This window comes from Temnothorax nylanderi, unplaced genomic scaffold (genome assembly GCF_030848795.1).
Source record: "Temnothorax nylanderi isolate EJ_2023f unplaced genomic scaffold, tnyl_v1.0 TNYL_tig0023_pilon, whole genome shotgun sequence".
Taxonomy (NCBI): Eukaryota; Metazoa; Arthropoda; class Insecta; order Hymenoptera; family Formicidae; genus Temnothorax; species Temnothorax nylanderi.
In genome coordinates, this window is record NW_027249085.1 from 1,017,911 (window position 1) to 1,040,042 (window position 22,132).

General features: G+C 37.9%; 1 protein-coding gene and 1 long non-coding RNA gene across 4 annotated transcripts in view; one reads left to right on the top strand and one right to left on the bottom strand.

Moving 5' to 3' along the window:
* Positions 1-20,774, bottom strand: part of LOC139769568 (uncharacterized) — an 81,264-nt gene extending 60,490 nt beyond the window's left edge. Inside the window, exons 1-2 of the long non-coding RNA XR_011717592.1 lie at positions 20,696-20,774; positions 20,164-20,311 (exon numbers count right to left, since the gene is read on the bottom strand). This is a non-coding gene — a long non-coding RNA (uncharacterized lncRNA). The remainder of the gene's footprint in view (positions 1-20,163; positions 20,312-20,695) is intronic.
* Positions 1-22,132, top strand: part of Ror (tyrosine-protein kinase transmembrane receptor Ror) — a 231,417-nt gene that overhangs the window by 203,952 nt on the left and 5,333 nt on the right. For 2 of the 3 annotated variants that reach the window (XM_071700716.1, XM_071700717.1), the window contains exons 6-8: positions 20,203-20,287; positions 21,599-21,863; positions 21,951-22,075. In XM_071700716.1, the coding sequence (XP_071556817.1) occupies positions 20,203-20,287; positions 21,599-21,863; positions 21,951-22,075 (475 nt within the window). Of the gene's footprint in view, positions 1-20,202; positions 20,288-20,957; positions 21,136-21,598; positions 21,864-21,950; positions 22,076-22,132 lie in introns of those variants that run through there. The other variant, XM_071700718.1, reaches the window with a different exon arrangement.

Genomic DNA, 22,132 nt, shown 5'->3' on the forward strand with positions numbered 1-22,132 from the left:
AAAGGCCTAAAATATATATCACATCTTAACTTCAAGTATTACAAATGCCTGTATCATAATTTAATTATTATATTTAACTTAGTGCGAAATAAGAATTGCTTTCTTTTCTTCCGCAAAATGCGAACAATTTAAATCAATGATCTTGTAAATTGATCAGCATTTTTGAGGATGTTGGGGAATTTAATCGAACGATGCGATTGGTCGCGAAACAAATCTTCGAAACACCGTATCGCTTAAACGGAATTTATACTTGGCCAGTACACGGGAATACATCCGCGTGTATCTTCCCACAAGCGAAGTATAACTCACAACGTCTCTTTTTCCAACCGGTACAACTACGAACGGCTGTTTATTTCCTGCACATTAATCTCAGCCGAACGATCTCTCTCTTTCTCCTTCTCCCGAAGTACACAATTAACGATTGATCGATGGCCAGCGGTCTTTTATTTCGCTTTAAACGACGATCCCTCCCAACTATGCCGCGCTTAAGCCGAATTTACATGGTTCGCTCTTGATGAGCGTACCAAATAAATCATCCGATGTTAGTGCATCTGGATGAATACGTGTTTTTGTTGAGCGTACCGCCGAAAAAAAATCACCCGATATCGCCAGAAGCGTTTACAACCGGCATAATTTCGATAAATTTAATCATAATTTGCATAATTCATTGCATAATTCACAGTTCAATTGTCAAATTAATATTCCATGCTATTGATTGCTATATAATGCCTTACGCGGATTGTCGCGTTTTCCAGTCTCTCGAATAAATATCAATGAGCACGTGTCTGTAACATCGAGACCCAAACTTATTACATTTGTATCAGTACTCAGTACGTATATATTATCCACTATTACTCGATGCAATAAGACATTTTTTAAAACATTTTTAATTTCACAAAACATTGAGGCTCTAAATAATTTCGCCCGTGAAATTTAAACTTATATTTTATATCGTATGTATTTCGTGTCTTTCCCAATTTCCTACACGATTTACAATAATACGACAATAAGACCAGTACTCCAAATGTAACACTCGATTATTCGTTAAACATATATACACGCATATCTAATATACATAATTAAATTAATTTTTCTCCTATTCCCCTTCTTCTATACAAAATTATAATTGAAAATATATTGCGTAAAACTGTTTCTGAGTATATCCGCACGATGTTTCCCTGGTCAACACGAATAAAATCTAATTCGTTGCTGTGGTTCGCAATTTACCGTACGATTAAGCGTGTTCGGCCGCGGAATCTCGTCTACGAAACCGCGATACTCGTGCAACGAGGGAGAAGGAGAAAAGGGACAGAGAGAGAAGCGAAGACGAACATTGCAAACGCCAGCATTGCGCCAAAGGTCGAGCTTATCTTGAATCGAGGGGTTAGTCACGCCTGCTTCTCTCTCTCGAAGATGCTTTCGCACCCCGCGGCGCGACGCGGCCTTAACTTTGCACGAAAGTTAGGCTTCGCTCACGCCGAAAGCTTCAATCTCGGGACACGCGCGGCTCTAACGAGATGGGTCTTGCCCCGACGGTCCCTTAATGAACTCGATCAACGTTTAAGCGCAAATTCGAGCGACCCCCCTCTCCCATGTATCATATAATGACATTGTAAACACGTTATTTTCCAGGAATAATATTATGATAATGCTGTTTCCTCGTACGAGAAGGCATGATAACACTGTTTCCTGTATGACGGAATGAGACGAGATATAGAGAGAACTAAAGATAGAAAAAATTTTTTGTAATGTCTCAAAACGGATTAAGATATACAATGTACATTATAATAAAAATGAGTAGATTGAAGATAAAGGTATAAAATAAAAGAGCAGGTGATAAAACATTATTTTAAAAATCAAGTGATAAAAAGTATATATATATATATATATATATGTATATATATAAGTAAATGTACAAAAGAGTACATAAAGTACATTTGTCTCCAAGAATATAGTTGATAGTTAAATAATATATACGACGTTGCGAATTATTTTTATTCGATGACACTATGAAATATAATAAAGATGCGACAAATCAAGAACACGTAATGCAATCAGCAATATTAACCGAATACACCATCGTTTGGAGGTATGATGTAACGAGCTCGTAGTTAAACTATAGCGGGCTGAATCGAAGCTGATGCGATTAATTGGTTGCATGTCCATGTTCGTTGCACCTAGTGCCATCAACGAGACGGGCGCGGTGAAACGTAATTATCGTCGCTCGGTTGAAACAGCCTGTACTTGTTGCGGCGATATATACGCGTTATGTACGATACCGGTGTACATAAACACACGAGCGTATTCATATACACGCCCGCCCGCCTCACCCACTCGCGGCGAACGTGCAGCAGATGCATGTGCTTCGTGCACTCGCTAACACAAAACACGCCCTCAGCCCGGAGGCCCTACAAGGATAATTTGGGATAACCACGCCGGTAAAATCTGCATATCAGGCTTGTATGCTCGGAAAACTTGGAACCCACTTCGAATTGGAGTTAACGGAACTCGCGAGATCTTCTACTCTGTCTCGCCATAGTTCTACAACCGCGCGCTCGATTAATGCAAAGATTATTATCATGGTTCTCAAAATTTGCATAAATTTAAGAGATGATAATAAGTCTGAAACCTGTAAGTAATAAGAGCGTCATAGTTTATCAAGAGTAAAATGATGAAAACTTGTTGTAAAATTTCAGTATAATTTGTTTAGCTTCGCTGTGATAGAATCGCTGTGTAAATAACACAAGACGTAACAAAGAGAAGTGATTATCTCATAGAAAATACAATATGTTTTTGCGTAATAGATTGCTAGTTAAATGACCATTCTTTTGTCGATAACATTGCGTGTTTCCGCATGTTGATCGTTATACATTTGCGGATGCAATCGCAAAAATACGCCACTTGTGTACGTTTATCAACCCTGTGCGAGGCCATGGAAATCAAGTTTCCGAGAAACCATTTTCGGGTTATTGTGTCCGCGGAAATGGCATTTCCGCTGTTTCGAGCATGCTCCCGCGTGGCGGGAACTTCCACCAAGAATTTCGCGTTAGTTACACATGCAAAACTCATGTGAGACGCTCTCAGAGATTCCGCACGCAACAATCTTACTTTATTGCTTTACTGCGCACATTTACAATCGGGATGATTGAGATGCGCCTAACTTTATTTTACCATAATTACCTTTAATTTACCATCCTTTTATTTTAGTATTTAACGTCTAAGCTATTTTCAATTTTAAGCCATTTTTTTTTGGAAACGTTAGTTTTATCTTTCCTTACTTAAATGAATTGTTGAATATGCTTAGAAGTAGAGTGCGTGCAAAAAAATAGAAATGTTCTTTACACATTAATTAATAACAAAAAATTCGAAACTTTGATTCGAAATAGTTTCGAATTGTACTGATAATTAAAGTAGTACAGATATTAATATTCAATACTGAATATATAAACATCACATATCAATACATTCTACAGATCCTCGTACAGATCCTTTTAAAAAAGTGAATATAAAAAAGGCAATTCCGTGATGGCAAATACGCGAAATGGAAAGTATTCTACGACGGAACGTTTGGTCTATTATAATTAAAATCTTTCGTTTCCCTATTTTTTCAAGATCTCCATAAATTACCGTCCTCCGCAAAACGTAATGCGACGTGTGGCGTGACATGGAAGCGAGTGCGTGCAGTAACGTACGACTCGTACATTCGCATTACGGTAGACCGCAAATTTTTCTCTTCTTTCTTACGTTTTTTTCTTTTTACTGTTGCGGTTACAAGTACGCGCTCATGAAAGTGCTCAATTTCGACCGCTTCTATTCGTTTCCGCTAGTTCTCTCACAGCTGTATAAAGTTACACGCTGCTCCGATGTCTAAGTGTACTCGGGTACACATACTTCAGACATCGCGAACGACGGACGGATTTGAAGACGAGTGAAGAAAGCAGAAAAGGAAAGAAGGTAAAAAGTAACGCGCACGCGAAGGCGTCGCAATTAACGGCTCAAGAAGGAATTTCGCGACGAATCTAAATTGCTTCGCTCGACCTGCGACGCGTCTTTAAGAGCTCTCCACCAATGTTTCGTGTAACTTTTAGTGTTATAAACAGAATAATAAAATACCTTATAATTATCTTATAACAGAGATTTAATAAAAGTTAAGCGAAAGTTATTTTACGATAATAAATATAATATATTGAAATATATGTATGTATATATTATATTATTAATAATGTACATATATTATTAATATCATGTATAATATAATTCATAATGTATAATATAATTCAAATATTATTTATTATATTTTTTTTTTAAATTTTAGCAAGTTTAAAGAATCAATCGTACACATTCGTTCAACCATTGCTTTCAAAAATTGAATTCTCTTTCATCGATATTGCATGCCATGACTTTCTATACCGACTTTCTATTTACGCTATCGGTGTTATATTCCCGAGTATTGTTATCAACCAATTCATTAAAAGGTCTCCCAACACTGTTGTGTTGCTTTTGCACTCTTGTTAGCAGCTAGACGCCTACGGATTCTGCTTTCCGACCGGTCTTATCTCTCTTGCAAAGCTCCCGATATCTTGTCTTTTTGTCTTCTTTTCGTCGTATTCTCGCTTCTTTCGTTTCTCTTTAGAGTATACTTCGTGCCCGATAATCAACGCTCTTACCGATATAGACGGATCGTGATTTCGTTCGGGCTTAACTAGCTCGCGTTTCCGCGTAACTCCATTCGAATTTCTCATTTCATCGCATCCCGTTGTTCCTTCGTTTTATATATATTTTTTTTCACGACGCTTTTTGCCGAGATATACGCTAAAAAATTATTATTATTGTTGTGATTGAATATATAATTATATTTAATCATAATATATGATTGAATATATAACGAAGTGACAAAGAGAAATGCATTCTATATTATTATGACTTATTACATTCTTAACATTTTTACATTTCTCCCTATAAAATCAATCGACCGTGCTAGCATAAACAAGTCTATTTTATGAAATGAAGTAGTAATAAGTAATGAATAATTAAAAATAACTCTTTTCTTTTTAATTGATGAAAAAGGAATTTTCTGAGAAAGCAACTTTTAACAAAGTTCTCTCTCCATCGTGAAAACAGATCTACATTTCTAGCCTCGCCTTAACGACGCCAGGGGACAGATAGTAAAACGTTTAGATACGAAACGCATAATACGTAGCAACGTAATCGACATTGGCCGCATTCGAATCGCAATTTTTCCCATTTCGTACGAACGCGGTAGATCCTAGTACCGTCTGGCAATACGGAGCGGCAGATTTGTATTGTATATAGCAGCCGCGATGGCGCTAACACCCGTAGTCCCTCTAAAAGCCGGGATTAAAAGACTTAACAATCCACGTTTCACGTAATCTCGCATGAATCTTCATCATTTGCATTCCCATCGCGGCGACCTCGCACGCAGCATCCATGCGTTCTTAATCTCTCTAATACGCATAAGTACCGTTGCGTATACCGATTTTAATGTTGACAAGCAGAAGACGAGAGAAAAAGTGGAACAGAAGTAAAGAGAGAAAAATATGAAAGATATAAATACTAAAAAACGAAAGAGAAAAAATTAGGTCAAATTGTTGATTTCAAAGAGATTTTTATTGAGAAACATAAAAAATATCTATGATTACGTTGAAAGTTATAGCTATTCTAATAAAAGTCAGACTAATGAATTTACGAATTAGGAATTATATTAATTTAGACGACAATGGATAAAGAGAGAGAAGAGGAATTTCATTACGTACCGTGAAATGAAATCCCGGATGGGAGCGCTAAACAAGAAACACAAAGAAGTGCAATGAGCAAAAAAAAGACAGTGGATGTTAACGTCAACGTTTTGCCTGGATATAACTAAAGCTGGCTAAACAACGGGTGAAAAGAAGATTAAAGGACAGAAAAAGGATAGAAGAGGCCACAAGGATAGTTACGAAGAGAGAAATGTCTCAGACGAGAGCAGAGAGAGAGGAAACACGAACGAGGACGATGAAGGCTATTTACCCGTGTCACAGGATGCAGCACCGACAGTCCGGTTATACGTGGTTTATATGGATTCATGGTTTGACTTTTCGCATGCTGTATCAGGCTGCCCGAAGCGTTTATGATATACAGATAACGCGCCGAGACATGAACTTCATGGTCCACCGATCGGAAACGGACCAGTTTAAAAAATAGCAGCCATTGCAAATTATAATACTTGTTCGCGCAAATTGCTTCAAGTACATCAAAAGAAACGATCTTTTCAATAACAATCAGAGTGAGAATGTCAAGTTCAATGATCGCTAGATTTATATATAGATATGATTTAATCTACCTTTCCCGGTGGATGTGTGCTAGCAATGTTCACGTATAGTAAATCGCGTATAGTAATTTTATGTAATGTAATTTCATATCATATGCACGAAAATATGATATGAAATATAAATATAACCAATTTTTTATTATGACGTAATTATTATTTAACTCGTTGCTAATTTTGTGACATTAACAGCTTTCTTTGTTAATTTTATCTAGCATATTCGTTTAAAATCAATAGCATTTTTTTACTTAACGACGTATCATTTATACTAAATTATTTATCGAATTACTTTCTGTTACTATATACTGAAAATTTCATAAAATAATAAGATTTATTATTAAATAGGGCCCCAAAATATGTGTATAATATATTTATGTCCATCGTAGTAGACAATGAAAACGCGAAAGATTGTGCACTATCAGCAGCTTTCGTTAATTCAATCAATGTAGATCTCAAAACGTGAACATCACCGACTCACTCTTCTCGGCCGCAAGTTATGCTCGGCCGAGCACAGTTTGCCGATAACGGCCAGCACCGACTAAAATGAACGATCGGATTTTGCGAGCTCGCAGCTGCATAGGTCCGGTTTATCGCGGCCGGCCCTTGTCACTTATCGAACCTATTGGCCGACCCCTGGTAGCTATCGTCCGGATCGCAGGTATGCGACCGACACGGCGCACGGGTTTCGACATCTGGCACCGCCTGCGCCATCGATATAACGGCGGTTAGGGGTAAATTCGAGAGAACGGACGGTAGCTCTGGTATGCGGCGCGGATCAAGCTCCGGGCTCCGGTCGGGCAAGCGATCCGTGAGTTCCCTTGCCGTCGCGACGCGCCGACAGATCTCGGCTGCTCCGTGATGCGTGAAATGGATACACGCCGCACGCGAGCGACGCGTAGATCTAAACAATAAGCGGGATTATTAGTCTTGCTCGGGCTGTGTTGCGGCCAGATAGAGATCGATGTCATGATGTTCGAGCATCGTTGCGCTGCGAGAAGAGATCTGTCTACGTGTTCTGTTCACATTTTCCGCGTTGTCTCGAATTTCTCGTCTATTGATATTAAAAAGGATGGAAAAATCGAAATAATATAAATGAGAATATAGAAAACGTAAAATATAGATATTTTAAACCGTTACTTTTTATAATACTTGATTTACTTTTGAATAAAATGCAGGAGAACCGTCCTGTTCGCCGCTCTTCTTGTATCTCATAAAATTCAATCCGACGATGTTTGGACACCCTATGTGCATAGGTGCATCCGGATAAAACGGATAAAACGTAATGGTGCGGTGCACCCTTGTATCGACATTTTGGATAATCCTGGGGATCGTGCAGAAGCGCGTAGAAACCCCGGACTGTGTAAACTATTGCCCGGCACCGGTCATGTATTTATTAAACACAACCCACCCCACGACCGTCCACCCTATATCCCCCCTTGCCCTCAGGAAATGATAGGCGGAATGAACACTATCGGTTTATATTTCTCCACCGTCACTCCCGTTCGTAAAATACGCGGATGAAACGTGACAATTATGTCTCTCTTCAGTCCAATGATCCATCTATACATGTCTCGCTTTTTCTTCGTTCGTGGCTCGATTTTCTCTTTTCTATTTTTTTTCCGAGAATATAACGAAAGTTTTAACAAGAGAAAGACAGAGAAGGAGCGCGCAAAGTTTTTGTCATTCGTATTTATCGAACGTTGTAAACTGTAATATATCGACAGGCTGGAGTAGATTAATCGCTTTCCTAATCAATTAAAAAGATGAAGTCTGCGGGAGGAACATGAGAGTAATTTTACGTTCTCGAAGGACTAGAAAAAATTCAGGTTCGTAAATAAAGATTAAAAATCACTTAATTTTTCATGAAGCAACGATAATAACAATATTTTTAATTATATGGAATATTCACGGTTGAAAACTCAAGAGACACGGTAGGTCTCGCACTTGGCATACACGCGAAGCGAGACCGCACTGTGACTCTTTTACGCGAACGCACGAGTTGCGAGTACCCGAGATTTTAAGATCTGAATAACGAGTGAACGGATCAAGTTCTAAGTAGGCTTGATCGATAGCTTGGGGTCGATATATATAATAGAACAAACATCCCAACTTTTATGAGTAACTCGACGCATTTAAACACGCAACAATATTTTATTTACTTTGCCCTCAAAATTGTGGCGTATATAACTATGTACGATGTTTGTCGAATTTCAGAGCGACACGTAATTATTTCGAGATTACGTCGCAACAGCTAATGTACGAGTACGCGTTATTGTAATTTCCATTGTTGTAATCTCAATGGTGCATCTTACCGTCACGGCATCCGGTGAATAGAACACGTTTTGCACGTACAATAGAAATCGAATAATCGATATCGAGTGTGTCGAACGTGCGAAATCAAACATTGAAGCCGTCCATTATGTTGCGTTGAATATCGAAGCGCATTGTACGGCGTATGGAAAAGTGTTTGTATCACATCGCACGCCCACCGACATGAATTAACATTAAAATTGAAAGCGTCAGAATAAAATCATTGTAACGGTACGGTTCATCGTCTTGAAACACTTGCACTCGAGCTATAGACTGACGTTTCAGAGTTTGGTATGGTAATAACACGTGTGTAGCGTATGACTATAGCACAATCGTAGAAAATTTTAATAAACGACTTTCATATCTTTTTAAACAGACATTTAATTTAAATAATCGGACTGACTGTGTTTTGTTAAAAATATTCAATATATTATACTGATATATATATATATATATATATATATATATATTAGACACGTAATAATTAAAATATTCTCTTTAAAGTAATTAACCACAACGATTTCGATCTACATTAAAAATTGATTTTTAATTAATTTAATAAGTTTATAGCAGCCTGTAAAAATAACATCAAAATGGCAATAACGCGATAATAAAAAATATATCACGGGCATAACCACTCGTAATTTATGGATATTTACTCACATTTATTTATTTTTTAATAGATAATCTGTGATTAGATGAGGATATTAAGTGAGTTGATTTTTTCTTCGTGATGAAATAAATACGTATTCGCTATTCGTATAAAAGTATTTTATTTGGTGAGAAACAACTAGGAGCTTTTTTTCAATCTATCTACGTTTTCTCGCGAGTGTAAAACGCGAAATAACCATAATTCCTCGATACCGGTTGCGCCCCCCAGAAAGTTTCGACACTTTAACGGCACAGCTTAAGACTTTGTTTTTACGTGCGGATTTCCACTTTCCGCGCTCTATCGCCGCTCTTGACTATCGATTTACGATCTCCGCAAGGCAGAAACCAATTACGGGCGGTCATTTGCTCCAGAAGCGAGTCTGCGCGAGAGTCTTTCTCTATCTCTCTTTCTCTCCATTTTTTTTCTTTTTGTCCCGCGAAATAAAAGCGAATAAAATTGCGCGTCGATATTTGCATAGGTCGCGCGAATACACGCGCAGTCGATTGAAAATCGCGCAAACATCCTGTGCATATTTGATCCCGCAACACAACGTATTCCCGTTAAACTGGTGACAAAATCGCGATGGTGTGTATCCGCTCCGCGAACGGGACCTCTGCTGATGAGGCAATTACGTATATTCGATTCGAGTGTACCTCATTACGGCTGTTGTGTTGTTGTGTAACTCACGGCGGAACCAGCTAATCGTTTATAACGCTACAGCTAAATTCTGATATATTATGCGGTGAGAATTGATCACTTACTAATTATCCACTAGTCATATTTTATTTTGTTTTAATCTAAATTGAAAGAAAATTAAACATTATATTTTTTAATAAAAATTTATACGTTTTATCCGATAATCTCTTATTTATATATATATTTATAATTATAATTACTTCCAACTTCTTATTGTTTAAAGATATCTTTGATAAAAAAATATTAAAAAGTCACAAATCTTTTCTTGAAACCAATAATTGTTGAAAAGTAAATTTTATATCCTAATAATTGCATGCACCTTTCTTGAGCTTAATATTTCATCGAAATTTCCATACAACAACGGTGGCTATTAAACCTTCGCGGAGAGGATCTGGAAGATAATATACAGCTGTGCGGTAAATCTCCGATTTTAAGGGACTTATGATAATTGACAAGTGTCGAGAACGCGGTAAATTTCGCTTGGAGCAGTGAAACAGATAATCTCCGCGAAAACGCCTTCGGTGCTGCAGATAATATCAAAAAGGCAGGATTATTACAGTGATCTCTAAGAACGTTCTTAGAGTTCCATCACGATCAATGTTAAATACATCGAATCGCTGCGCAAGCATACACATTGACGAGTTAGAATTAATCCCACATATCTTTCCACGTATACGCAGACATGTAATTTTGGAAATTGCATTATTGTTAACATATTATGCGGGCATTTAAATTACTATTTGTCACCACTTGTGATTTCTGATTGGAATTAAAAAAAATCAATTTATTTTCAATTTTGTTTCTATAATTAGACACGTAACTTATTTAGCGAATGATTAAAATAAAATCCCAGAATCGTTTCCTATTTTATTTATTTCGCTTGATTTTAAAATTATTATATTATGTAATGCAGTATGATCAGACGTATACTCTAATATTCTCAAAAATTCTCGGAACTAATTCATGAAAAATTCATGAAAAAGTTTTTTTCTAAAAAAGAGCACATCGGTATTGAAAGGGTTGAAACTAGTTTCAAGTAAGTCATTATTCAACGGTATCACAATGGCATATCTGTGGTGCATCGTGTTCGAAAATACATCGAAATAAATGAGAGCTTTCAGATGAATCGATGAAAGGTCACAAACGCGCTATGGCGCCGTAGAAAGTGGCTCGTATGTGAGACGGGTCTCAAAAGTTCCTCCGCCAGTATTATATACGCGCCGCACCAACGATATTTCTCCAGAAAATCTACAGAGTCGATCTGACTTACTCCAAGATACGTTGTGTTATTCGCCGGAGGGATATTCGATGTTATCTCTTGCAATATTGCAATATGTATTGTATCATCCAACAAATCTTTAATATAAATCTAAAGAACGCGAATATTATCCTAAAATCGTATGATATTTGATGAACTATATATATGAATAAATTAATATAACATTTAAATCAAAAAGTTTTAATCCTGAAAATGCTATCAACGTTCGTTACTTCGTATCTCATTTATATTATATAATGTCACATTTTTGTTTCATTTTTTACACATATTTATGTAATTATAAATTTATTTATATAATTATATATATAATATAAATTATTTATATCTTGTATATAAAAGACAGAGAATATCTTTGTGATAATAAGAAATACAGGATACGATTTTGATCGACGCTTTTATTTCATCATCGCGTCGCGGAAATTGATGAGAAAAATGCAAATAATTCGGCAGAAAGGAAATAAAGGCTCATCGCGGCTCCGATATGTCGGACCTGCTGCTGGATAACCGTTCGCAAATTTGAATCAAGCAAATATACGCGGCCGCAAAATCGCTCGATCGCCGCCCAGTCAATTCCGGTCCAGCCAAACCACGATTGCGACCAGCTATCGACATTCCAGGAGATTGAAAAATCCAAAAAATTACGTCGCCTTGATGGCAAAATTTCTATAATGTTGAAATTAGTATACTGAAATTGACGATAACATTCTACTAACTTGCTGAAGCGGAGACTTTGTATCGACATAAAAGATCGTCATTTTTCATAATTCTCTCTTGTATCTAAAAAAATTATCATAAAAAATTAACAACTTACTAAGCTTAAAATACTTTAAAAATCTTTTTATAAAACGAAACAAAAAATATTCAAAATTCCTATAACAGTTTATAATGGTTATAAATCTTTTTTGCATTTAACAATGATCGTATTGTTCCTAAATTAAATAATCCAAAGAATATTTACTTACAATTAGCGTAGACTTTTAGACTAATATTTGTGCATAAATTAAAGCTGCACACGTAAAAATATTTATCTTAAAAGAGGTCCGCTTATTAAATATTTATTTTGAGTCAAACGCGAAAATACAACATAAATAGCTAGCAGGGATTGATTAATAAAATGTAATCAGCCAGGTGGCTAACCGCAAACGCGAGCAATTCGAGTCTCAGCGGTGAGCACCTCGCGTAATTTCGGACCCGGCAATTTTCTCGCCTTCATCCTCGCAAAGCTTAACTCCCGCTCGAGCGGCGCCGCGCGCACGATTAAACGTAATCGTATATTATCGGGTTATATTGCGAGCGCCGGCCGGTGCTGACGCAGCGATGTCGGTGTTATATCAGAGCGGAACAATTTTCTCCCCGGGTCCGCGTGCTGGAGAATCGGTGAAAAATATCGGAACACCTCCTCGAGACGATAACCACCCCATTCATACGAAGTACCACGGTCGAGAGAGGATACGCACAACACGCGAAATAATACGCACACATATTAAGTCTTCCGATATCGACTTTATTTATACTTAAAAAGAAGTTGAAAAATTTCACGAGTTGCTTCTAGAAATTTTCAAAAAAATTTTGTGAGAATTTTATTTCATACGTAACATTTTAATTTATTATTGTAATCATTTTATCCATTTTAATGCAAGGTGTAATTAATATACTACTATAATATATTAAAGATATGCGTAAAGAGTGACAATATTAAATATTAACCGAAATTTTTCTCTTTATTTACTGAAGCAACTATTCTATCAATCGCAACTATAACATTTTCAAGATAAATATAATACGATCTGCCTATTTTCTATTATTCCATCGAAAAATTACAGATGACGTTAAATGATTCGAACTATAACTTAAAATATGTTCTAGAATAATATCAAATGGCTCTGAAACTTTGTACGTTACCGACGAAAAAGACTGCGATTGGGTACACTTTGAAAGAGCAAAGGGGTTAAAGCGGATTACGGTCTGCGAAATCGTGAAACTCGCGGGTTGTTTTCCCTTAATATTACTTCACGTTCCGCCGGGGTTAATCCCCATTAGCGGAATCACAGGTAAAATTATAATAAAGCCTGGCAGCGCGGTTAAAGCCACGCCGTATGTTCCCAACGGTATCTGCGCGAAACGCGGTCCGCGTGCAATGTATGCAGATGAGGAGGACGGACAATTTTCTCGCAGTTATGGACGCGCGGCGTAGCGAGGTCCACGTTAAATCTTAATGGAGGAAAGTAGCTTATAGCACGGAGCCGCTATCGAACGCACGGCTGCTAGACGATCGGCGCCGCTCATTAGTCGCCGGTGGTGCATTAATATTAATGGACTATCGATACCCGCGCGCTGGTAAAAGCTATTTAATAGCGCAGTTAATAGCATTGCGCGCGGGGTTACCTCGCCGTTACTAGAGTCCATTAGCGAAATTATGTGAAATCGTAGCGGAATCAGACGGTATTGTCTCGGACGGATGCTGCGGAATACATTTCCGCGCAATGCGCCCTACGTTGGCGTCGACATTAAAAAAAAAAACATGACAACTGTGAAAGTTTATTTTGAGAACGTTGCCTTCTAAGATTTCAGGTATTTTTCACTGTTGCTAATACAAGTAAAGATTTAATAATATAGTTTATTTTTGTTACTTGTTCGTATTTATAAATTGCACTTTTAATCAATTTACTTGAATATTTAAAATAATATTATTATAATCGCACTAAAAGAAATAACTATAAACGCAAATAAAGAAAGACTGAAGGAACAAATGGAAAAATTTAATTATATCATTAAATATTAATGGGAATATTTCGTTGCCTCGCGCGGTAAACGAGTTCTAACATTATTATTGTAATATATCATCGGTTGATGCTAATGCTTGTCGATGTTTACAACATAAAACCTGACCGACATCACTTTCATTATCAGTAATCGCTTATCTCACCGCGCGTGCAGTCGAAACTCGAAGTTGCGTCTATCGATCATTCCTCGGAGCTGACGAGAGAGCGGCATCATAACTTTGCCGGGTCGATCGGCTTCCGCGCTCCGCTGGGAACTTGCTCGTAACGATTAGCGGTTCTATTGGTCGATGAGACTGAGCAGAAGCTCGACAATGCGCGAGAGAAGTAGAAAGATGGCAGAGGAAGAAAAATGGGTTAAGAGAGAACAAGAGAAAACTTTGAAATTGAGATCCATATCAAAATGTTTTATACAAATTCAGAAAACGCAACATAATGGAATTATACGTAAATGTTCACCAATTAGTACGTAAATGTTAGAAACAATTCAGATGCCATGAGAACTAGAATAAGAGAACAACGAACGAAACTAGATTGAAATCAGAGATTTATAATTAAATTGTCGAAGGCGAAATAATGGATGCACAAGCAGTAGTCTCACGCGTTTTGTGTAACATTCTATACACGCAATATATAAAAAACAAGAAATATTCGAGGCAATTATTTATGCCATGAAAGACTTGAGACTTATTATCAAATAACCAACATTTAAGTGACAACAACGTTCTTATGTATGCATATCTCAAAATTATCTTATTTGCTTCTCATTCTCGGGTCTTTAGTTGATAAACAATAAGATATGTCACACACACATATACGTTTCTACATGAAAGATAAAGAAAGAAATGGATCTCGTCGTACGTTTGTCCGGCAGGAGGCAAATCACGTACAACGTCCTTCGCGGACTACCGAATTGAATTTCGGACAACACTTACGACGGCGGTCTCATGAATAATGCACCGGTCGCGGTCGGCAGCCGCGGGTGTCGCACCCGGAAAAGTGTTGACCCCTTCGACCAAGATGGATGGGACATCCGTTGATTATCAAAGACAAACGTTCTCTCTCTCTCTCTCTCTCTCTCTCTCTCTCTCTCTCTCTCTCTCTCTCTCTCTCTCTCTCTCTCTCTCTCTCTCTCTCTCTCTCTCTCTCTCTCTCTCTCTCTCTCTCTCTCTCTCTCTCTCTCTCTCTCTCTCTCTCTCTCTCCTTCTCTCTCTACCTTTTTTTTTCTATTTCTCACTGTCGTGCGCGTGCACGGCCGACGTCGTCGACCGCCCCCGGCCGCAGGCTCCAAGAGCCCCATACGTGACCCTACACTCTACAGGATGACGTGCCGCGAACGTTCCACTGATAATTTACAAGAACGATAGAGAGCCTGAGTAACGACGCTGCTTGTGTAAACGCGGCCTCCCGCGAGGATGCTTCGTGTGCAAAATTAAAAGCGTAATGCATCTATAGTGAGAACGTGTATATAAATACTATAAATAGGGACAGAGTTGTTTTTTTATATTATTATTTGAACAGTATTGTCTTCCTTAACACTAAGAGTCATTTCTATAAAGGTTTATTCCTTAAATATGAAAAGCTTGTCCCTAAAATTTTTATATAAATCGAGATAAATATAGCATTAGAATTAGAACATATATATGAATTTGATTGACGTATTATCCTCTTTCTCTTCGAGTAAGGGAAATATATTTCCCTTCTTTCTATTGGGCCCACATATGCAGTAATTATCTCATTCTTATTATGTAAAACAATTTAATTTGACCAACTAATTTACTTTTTCCTTTGAACCTACCTATTTCCTCAGTTTGAATGTCGAATGTTATTTTAAATTGCCGTAAAAAGTCTACACGAGAAACGTAAAAACGGACAAACGTTTCAAAAAGACTCGAAATGCACGAGATTTGTTCTCGCACGAAGGCTCGCCGATGCAACGTAATATCTGGCCGCATGCGAAATAAGGTGATACACTACGGCCGCTATTACGTTTCATTGCACGACATTAGACAAGATTACGTTGCTTCTCGTAATGTTACGCCGAGCCTCATGACTTAATGGCTTATTTCATCATCGTTCCACCTCGAGTATATGATACGTCCCTCGTCGTTGTGTGCGTCTTTTTAAGAATGCCTCCGAGAGCACGGTTTGCTATCATTTGCATAAGCGTTGCATAACCGCGACATGCAAAACGCATGCAATCATATCTATGACTCATCTGAAGTGTATCGATTTTATTTATCGATAATATTCTTTAATTAGCTTAAAATATTATCGTTTTTTTATTATTTAGAACATTTTGCTCTTAAAATATTTTCATTAAATTGTCAACAATAATTGCTTTCTGTGTAATATCTCTCTATTAAAAAGTTATTTCTTTAAAATATTATTCTTCACAAATTTTTGCCAGCGACATGTCAAGTTTTAATATTGGTACAATTAATCATTAATTTGAAGTAACTTTTCTTGATAGAAATATTGACAAGTATTATTATGTCTTACAAATTTCTAATTTTTAAAAAGTATCTTCGTGTAACCACAATAGTAAATAATATTTGACTAAAATACAATCTAGTTTTTTTATATCTAATTGTAAGAATAATAGTTTTTTATATTTGAAGTTTTAAAAACTTGATTCCTAAAAACCCTTTGAATTTTTATACATGTATAACTTAAAGTCTTTATTTTAAAGGAAATCTACGCAAATTTCATAAAAAAAACAAATCTCTTTTAAGATATCTCGATAAATTTCGTTGAATCAGAGACTGTATTGAGTATTGAGTTCATAATAAATCGCGAGAACAAGAATTAATAAGCCTGTAACAGCGAATCGATGTCTTACTCAGCGATTCGTAGAGGAAGTCTGTATAACATCTGAAATTCGCTTCAAATCCGCTTGCCGGTTCCCGATTTCCACGCACACGAGAGTGGTGCACGTGCACGGGCATCATTAATCTTGCCTGACCAATGATCAACGACCTCTCTCATTGACTACGGCGTACGAGCATGCGAGGCGTACGTGTGCGGCCCCGCGAATGACTATCGAAGGGCGCGCGCGGCTCTTCTTAGCCTACGAAAGTCCATAAAGCATTTCTAACAAATGTGGTTTGCACGCACTACGAACCGTAATGAGTATCCCAATTGAAGAGCTAATTAGAATGTACAGAGATAATAATGTTCTTGGATGCATTTATCTTCTTTTGCGAGTTATTCGATTGCATAACTTTAAGATAATGCCATTTTACAACGACACACATCATTAGTAGGTACATTCTAATTACATATTATGTAACATATACAACATTTTATATATTATAAAATTTATGTTTTATATCAAATGTCTATTAAAATAATTATATTTTTTTCATTTTGCTTTTGCTTTTGTAAGTTTTCAAATTAAGTTCATGATTGCCTATATTGTTATTGGTAATAAATCTCGCTTACAAAGATCAAGTTTTAAATGCGCCACGTCGGACATTACACACATGGAGTTATTACACGGCGAGAATTCTAATTGCGACAAATTTATCTCTCTCAATAAAACGCAACAGGCCATTGTCCGCCGAGGCACCTAATTAGATCGGAAATGTAATAGCACGTGGAATAAACTCCTGATATCCGCCCACGTACACGTGAATGCCGCACGTGTCTTGGTAAGTAATGTACCGTCGTATATACTGGATGTTCCAGAGATGAGAGACTCCGTATAACAATTATAAAGCGGTATTCTCTTATAGACATTACATCTTGTTACAGTTTTCCAATTTGCAACATTAAATATAATTAAATCAATTAAACATATACATTTATGATATATATATTTGTCGACAAACATATTGAAACATATTTATTACATTAAAACATTAAAAGTGTAAAATGAAATGCTATCGCTTATCTTTCATAGATTTACCAGATTAAATTAACTTGGGTCTCACTTTTAACAATGGAAATATCGTTTTGGAACTTGAAAAGAAAACCCTGCCTTGCCGTCATTACTGCAAGCTCTCGCGGACACCCGATATAGCTGCCCTGTAAAACGGTGTCACCGCCGCGCGCCCGTTAGGGTCGTAGGGATGCGAGCTGTTTCGCGAGTGGGCGGGGATTATTAATGACCACGAGCCGCCTTATCTTTTCCACTTCCTGTTCGAGATACATAATACGTGGGCCGCCTCGCGCGCGGTAGTTGCATCGCGTCGCAACATTGTGCGTAACCGGCTTCTCGGAGGCTCTCTCGCGCTCTCGTCTCTCATTGTGTGTGCCCCTCGCGTATAATCGTGACGCTGCGCATGCACCCGCGTATTTATCATCGCCCGGAATCGCACCCGCGTCGCGGCAAAGGAATGACTTGAGCGAACGATTAATCGTCGTTATCCTCGATCGCGCGGAAAATTTTATTGCCGTTGCGCCGTAGCACGTAATATCGGACAGAATGTCTCGGCGACATTGTATACTTATAATACGCAGCTTCAACTTCAGGGAGAGATCTAAATTTTATAATATCTATCATATTGAATTATCAATTATCAATTATTTAACGCAAATTGGAAAGTGTCGCAGCGAAATGTGACATCCAAGTTTGATGGAGAATACACCATCTTATAATTTATTATTACACAAAGCTCTGAATTTTTTGCAACATCGTATATCGGATCATTGAGATATTCAACACAAATTGGAAAGTTATAACGAAACGTAGTATCCAATTTTGATGGAAAATACTGCTTTATAATTTACTCTTAACAAAGCTCTGAATAGTCTAAATATTTTATTATAATATCGCATCGAATATATAATTGAGATATTTAACACAAATTGAAAATTTGAAATAAAATATAATGAACATCGACAAGTTCGGTGGAAAATACCGTTCTATTATTTACTGTTACACAAAGAAATGTTTTACATTAAAACCCATATTGTTATATACAAATTTATATAACACTGCAGAGAGACACCGCATTGGCGTAAAGCGCCATAAATGCTTGGTATATTATCTTATTCGTAATTTTTCTTGGATTTCTTTCTTTAAAAAAGACGAGGTAATATACTAAAAAAAATACTGCTCTACGTCGGACAGTCTTATCCTCAGCAGTCTTTCTCGAAAACCCGAGAGACGTAGGGAGGCTGGGAAAGAATATAAAAGCAACCCCCAGGAGGAATAGGCGCTGCGGCTTCTTTTATTGGCGAAATTAAAGAACACGTAGAAATGCAATTGGCGACTCTTTATGCAACTTCCTAAGAACCCTACGGGTCCTTCCTCGTGCCGAGAGCGGTTCACGGATTTAGGTCCGACGAGAAGGAGGTCGGAACCCTCGCATACGAGTTCTCGAGGGGTAGATCCAGATTTTCGATATTATTTGCTTTGTACCGCGTTACAGGGAGCAGAAAAAGATAGATATATATAAAGAGAGAGAGAGAGAGAGAGAGAGAGAGAAGACGAGAAACTGTGCAAATCCTCGGTAACAGGAGGCGAACACGAGAACCCCATCCCGTTATTCCTCCGGAAAATCGCTTCGCCTATAATAAGCCCAAACGATTGCTTCGCGAAATTGCTTTTCTTCAAACAGAGGCGTTTGATGTCGCGTCTCCTTTTTGACGGATCGTAATCGCGCGCGTGTTAGTGCGCTCCGAGCTGTCGGGCCTCGCTGCCGGAAAGACAGAAAGATCTCTTTGGATCTTTAGCCGACGTTTCCTATTTCGTATTCATGGGCAAATGGGCGACGCGGAATATTTGCTCCGCGCGAACGACTCGCAAAGAATACAGTAAAGTCTCATTTTCTCCCTCTGGTATTAAATAGCAAAATATTACTGTCAGTGCGAATATGAAGCGGCGTGTTAGAGATAATCTCCGATTTAATTCGGAACAACATAAATATTAACAAATTGTACGAATAATTTATATATTATATATTGTTAATCGATATCGAACAATTGGAAATTGAGCGTAAATGTAGCATAGGTATTGCGCATGTCGAGACTTATATATCTTTAGGTATCAATGAGCGCGTTGTATGTAAGTTTCCCTTAAGAAACTTTGCTGAGAAATCAACTAATTTACGATAGACAAAATTGTCTGAGCTCTACATAGCGTGTCATATACATATCAAGCTCTCTCACTTACATTTGCGAAGTACCATCTGACGACACTTTTTCTTTGCAGCTCCCATGCATCCGGAACGCTCTATGGGACAGCCATCGGGCGACAAATTTTCCACGGGAATGTCCGGTACGGGCTTCATCGATGGGTGAGTACCAGACTCGATTCTTACCTATATAGAACACAGTACAAGTCGCTTGTTATTTCTTCGCATTTAATTAACGGAATATCGAACGCTTTCGCGAATCACAATAAGCGAAGTAATTTATACCTCTTTATTGCTAATCCCAGCTTTTTAATTACTTTTTATCTGATAATTTATTGCTACGCTACGAACATCCCTTGAGTTTCTAAATCTCTTTCTGTCTTCAAAAAAAATGCCGCAGTCGCAGAAGTTTCGTGCATAAAAATGGCCGTCGAACGGGAAAAATGGCATGGGCAAAAGTTGACCGTAAAAATCGTGGAATTTCAAGATTTTGGGAAGCTTGCTGTCGTGTGTTTCATCATTCCGCTAATTCTGTCAAGGTTCTTAGCCAATATTTGCCATTTCACTTACTTCGTTTTAATCCCGTCACTCTCTCGACGCTCCCGGCCCGGAGGAGAGAAAAGTTTTAGGATGGTTTCACGGCGACGCGCGCGACCGAAATAAATTTGAATTTTCACTCGGCGAGCGCGAACTGCGCGACGCGAAGGGGTGAAAAACGTGATCCGTAGCGCCATCTGCGGAAATTCGGCCTCACTAACGTTCGCGCGACATCTCGACAGGCCGGACGCCGGACAGGCTGCTGCCCGGCTGCCCGCAGTGCCCGCGGCAATTAGTTTACAAATGGTTGACACCGGGTGTGGTGTCAAATGACACGAGCTCCTGCACGCCAAGCCAAATGTTTTGATAGTTGATCTACGAATTATGAAGCTACTCTTGTACCTAGCATTGTTGCAGAATACGTGTATTTTTGTACGAGCCGTAATTAACGCCGGGAACACGACGGAGCCGAGGTAACGCAGCGCGCAGCGAGACCAATCGTCTCGCGAGGTTACGTAGATCCACGCGAGAGCATTTTTTTTTTTTTCGAGATAACGTGGCCTTTCAAGCACGAAGTTGATACAACTGATAAGTGGTCGGTCAGCGACTGATAACGACCGACTTTCCTCCGTCGATTCGCCTCGAAATGCGACGAACAACAGCTAGAAATACAACTTTCCTGTGACTTCGCTGGGGTTATGTTTTGAAATAATAACGCGTCCATTCCAGTCCGAATCATCACATAAAAATATCACGAGCGATAATTGTTTTTCTATTTGTTAACGTAATTTTGCTTTGGCTTCTTATTAAGATAAATTCACGCGAAATCCAAGTCATGAAAACCCTATGTGAAAAATATTATCTTTGCCAGTATGTTTTCATACCAATAAATATAAGAATATGCGTAAAATCCGTTGTCTTTATTTGTTGTGACAGCATGGGACATGGTGACACGTTGGACATCTCTGTTGGAAATGGGATGTCTACGCCTTACATCTCTCACTTGGCGTCCGCGAATCCGTTCAATATACTTTCGCCGAGTCCACAGCCAACCAGCTCACAATCCAGCACTATGGATTTCAATACAATCAGCGGCCTTACTAATGGCAATATACAATTCCCTCCTAATGTGAATTTCGACGAGATGTCGAGCATAAGTTCAGTTTCAGGCAGAAAGGACAATCATAAAGGAACCTGCGAGGTTTGTACTTGAATATAAAAATAGATTTTAATTAAGACATTTATAATGTATAAAAAGGAGTTACACAAAATAGTTGAATTTTTACAGGTGTATATAGGAAAAACCTGTGCACAATTTGTAGGAAACCAATCGGTCTATATTATACATCCCATGACACAGAAAATGCTCGAGGAGAAATTAATGAAGGCCTTTCAAGTTATCAATTTCTCCAAGTACGTTGCTTCGAAGCTTCAGAATATATTGAAATGAAATTTGCGTACAATATACGA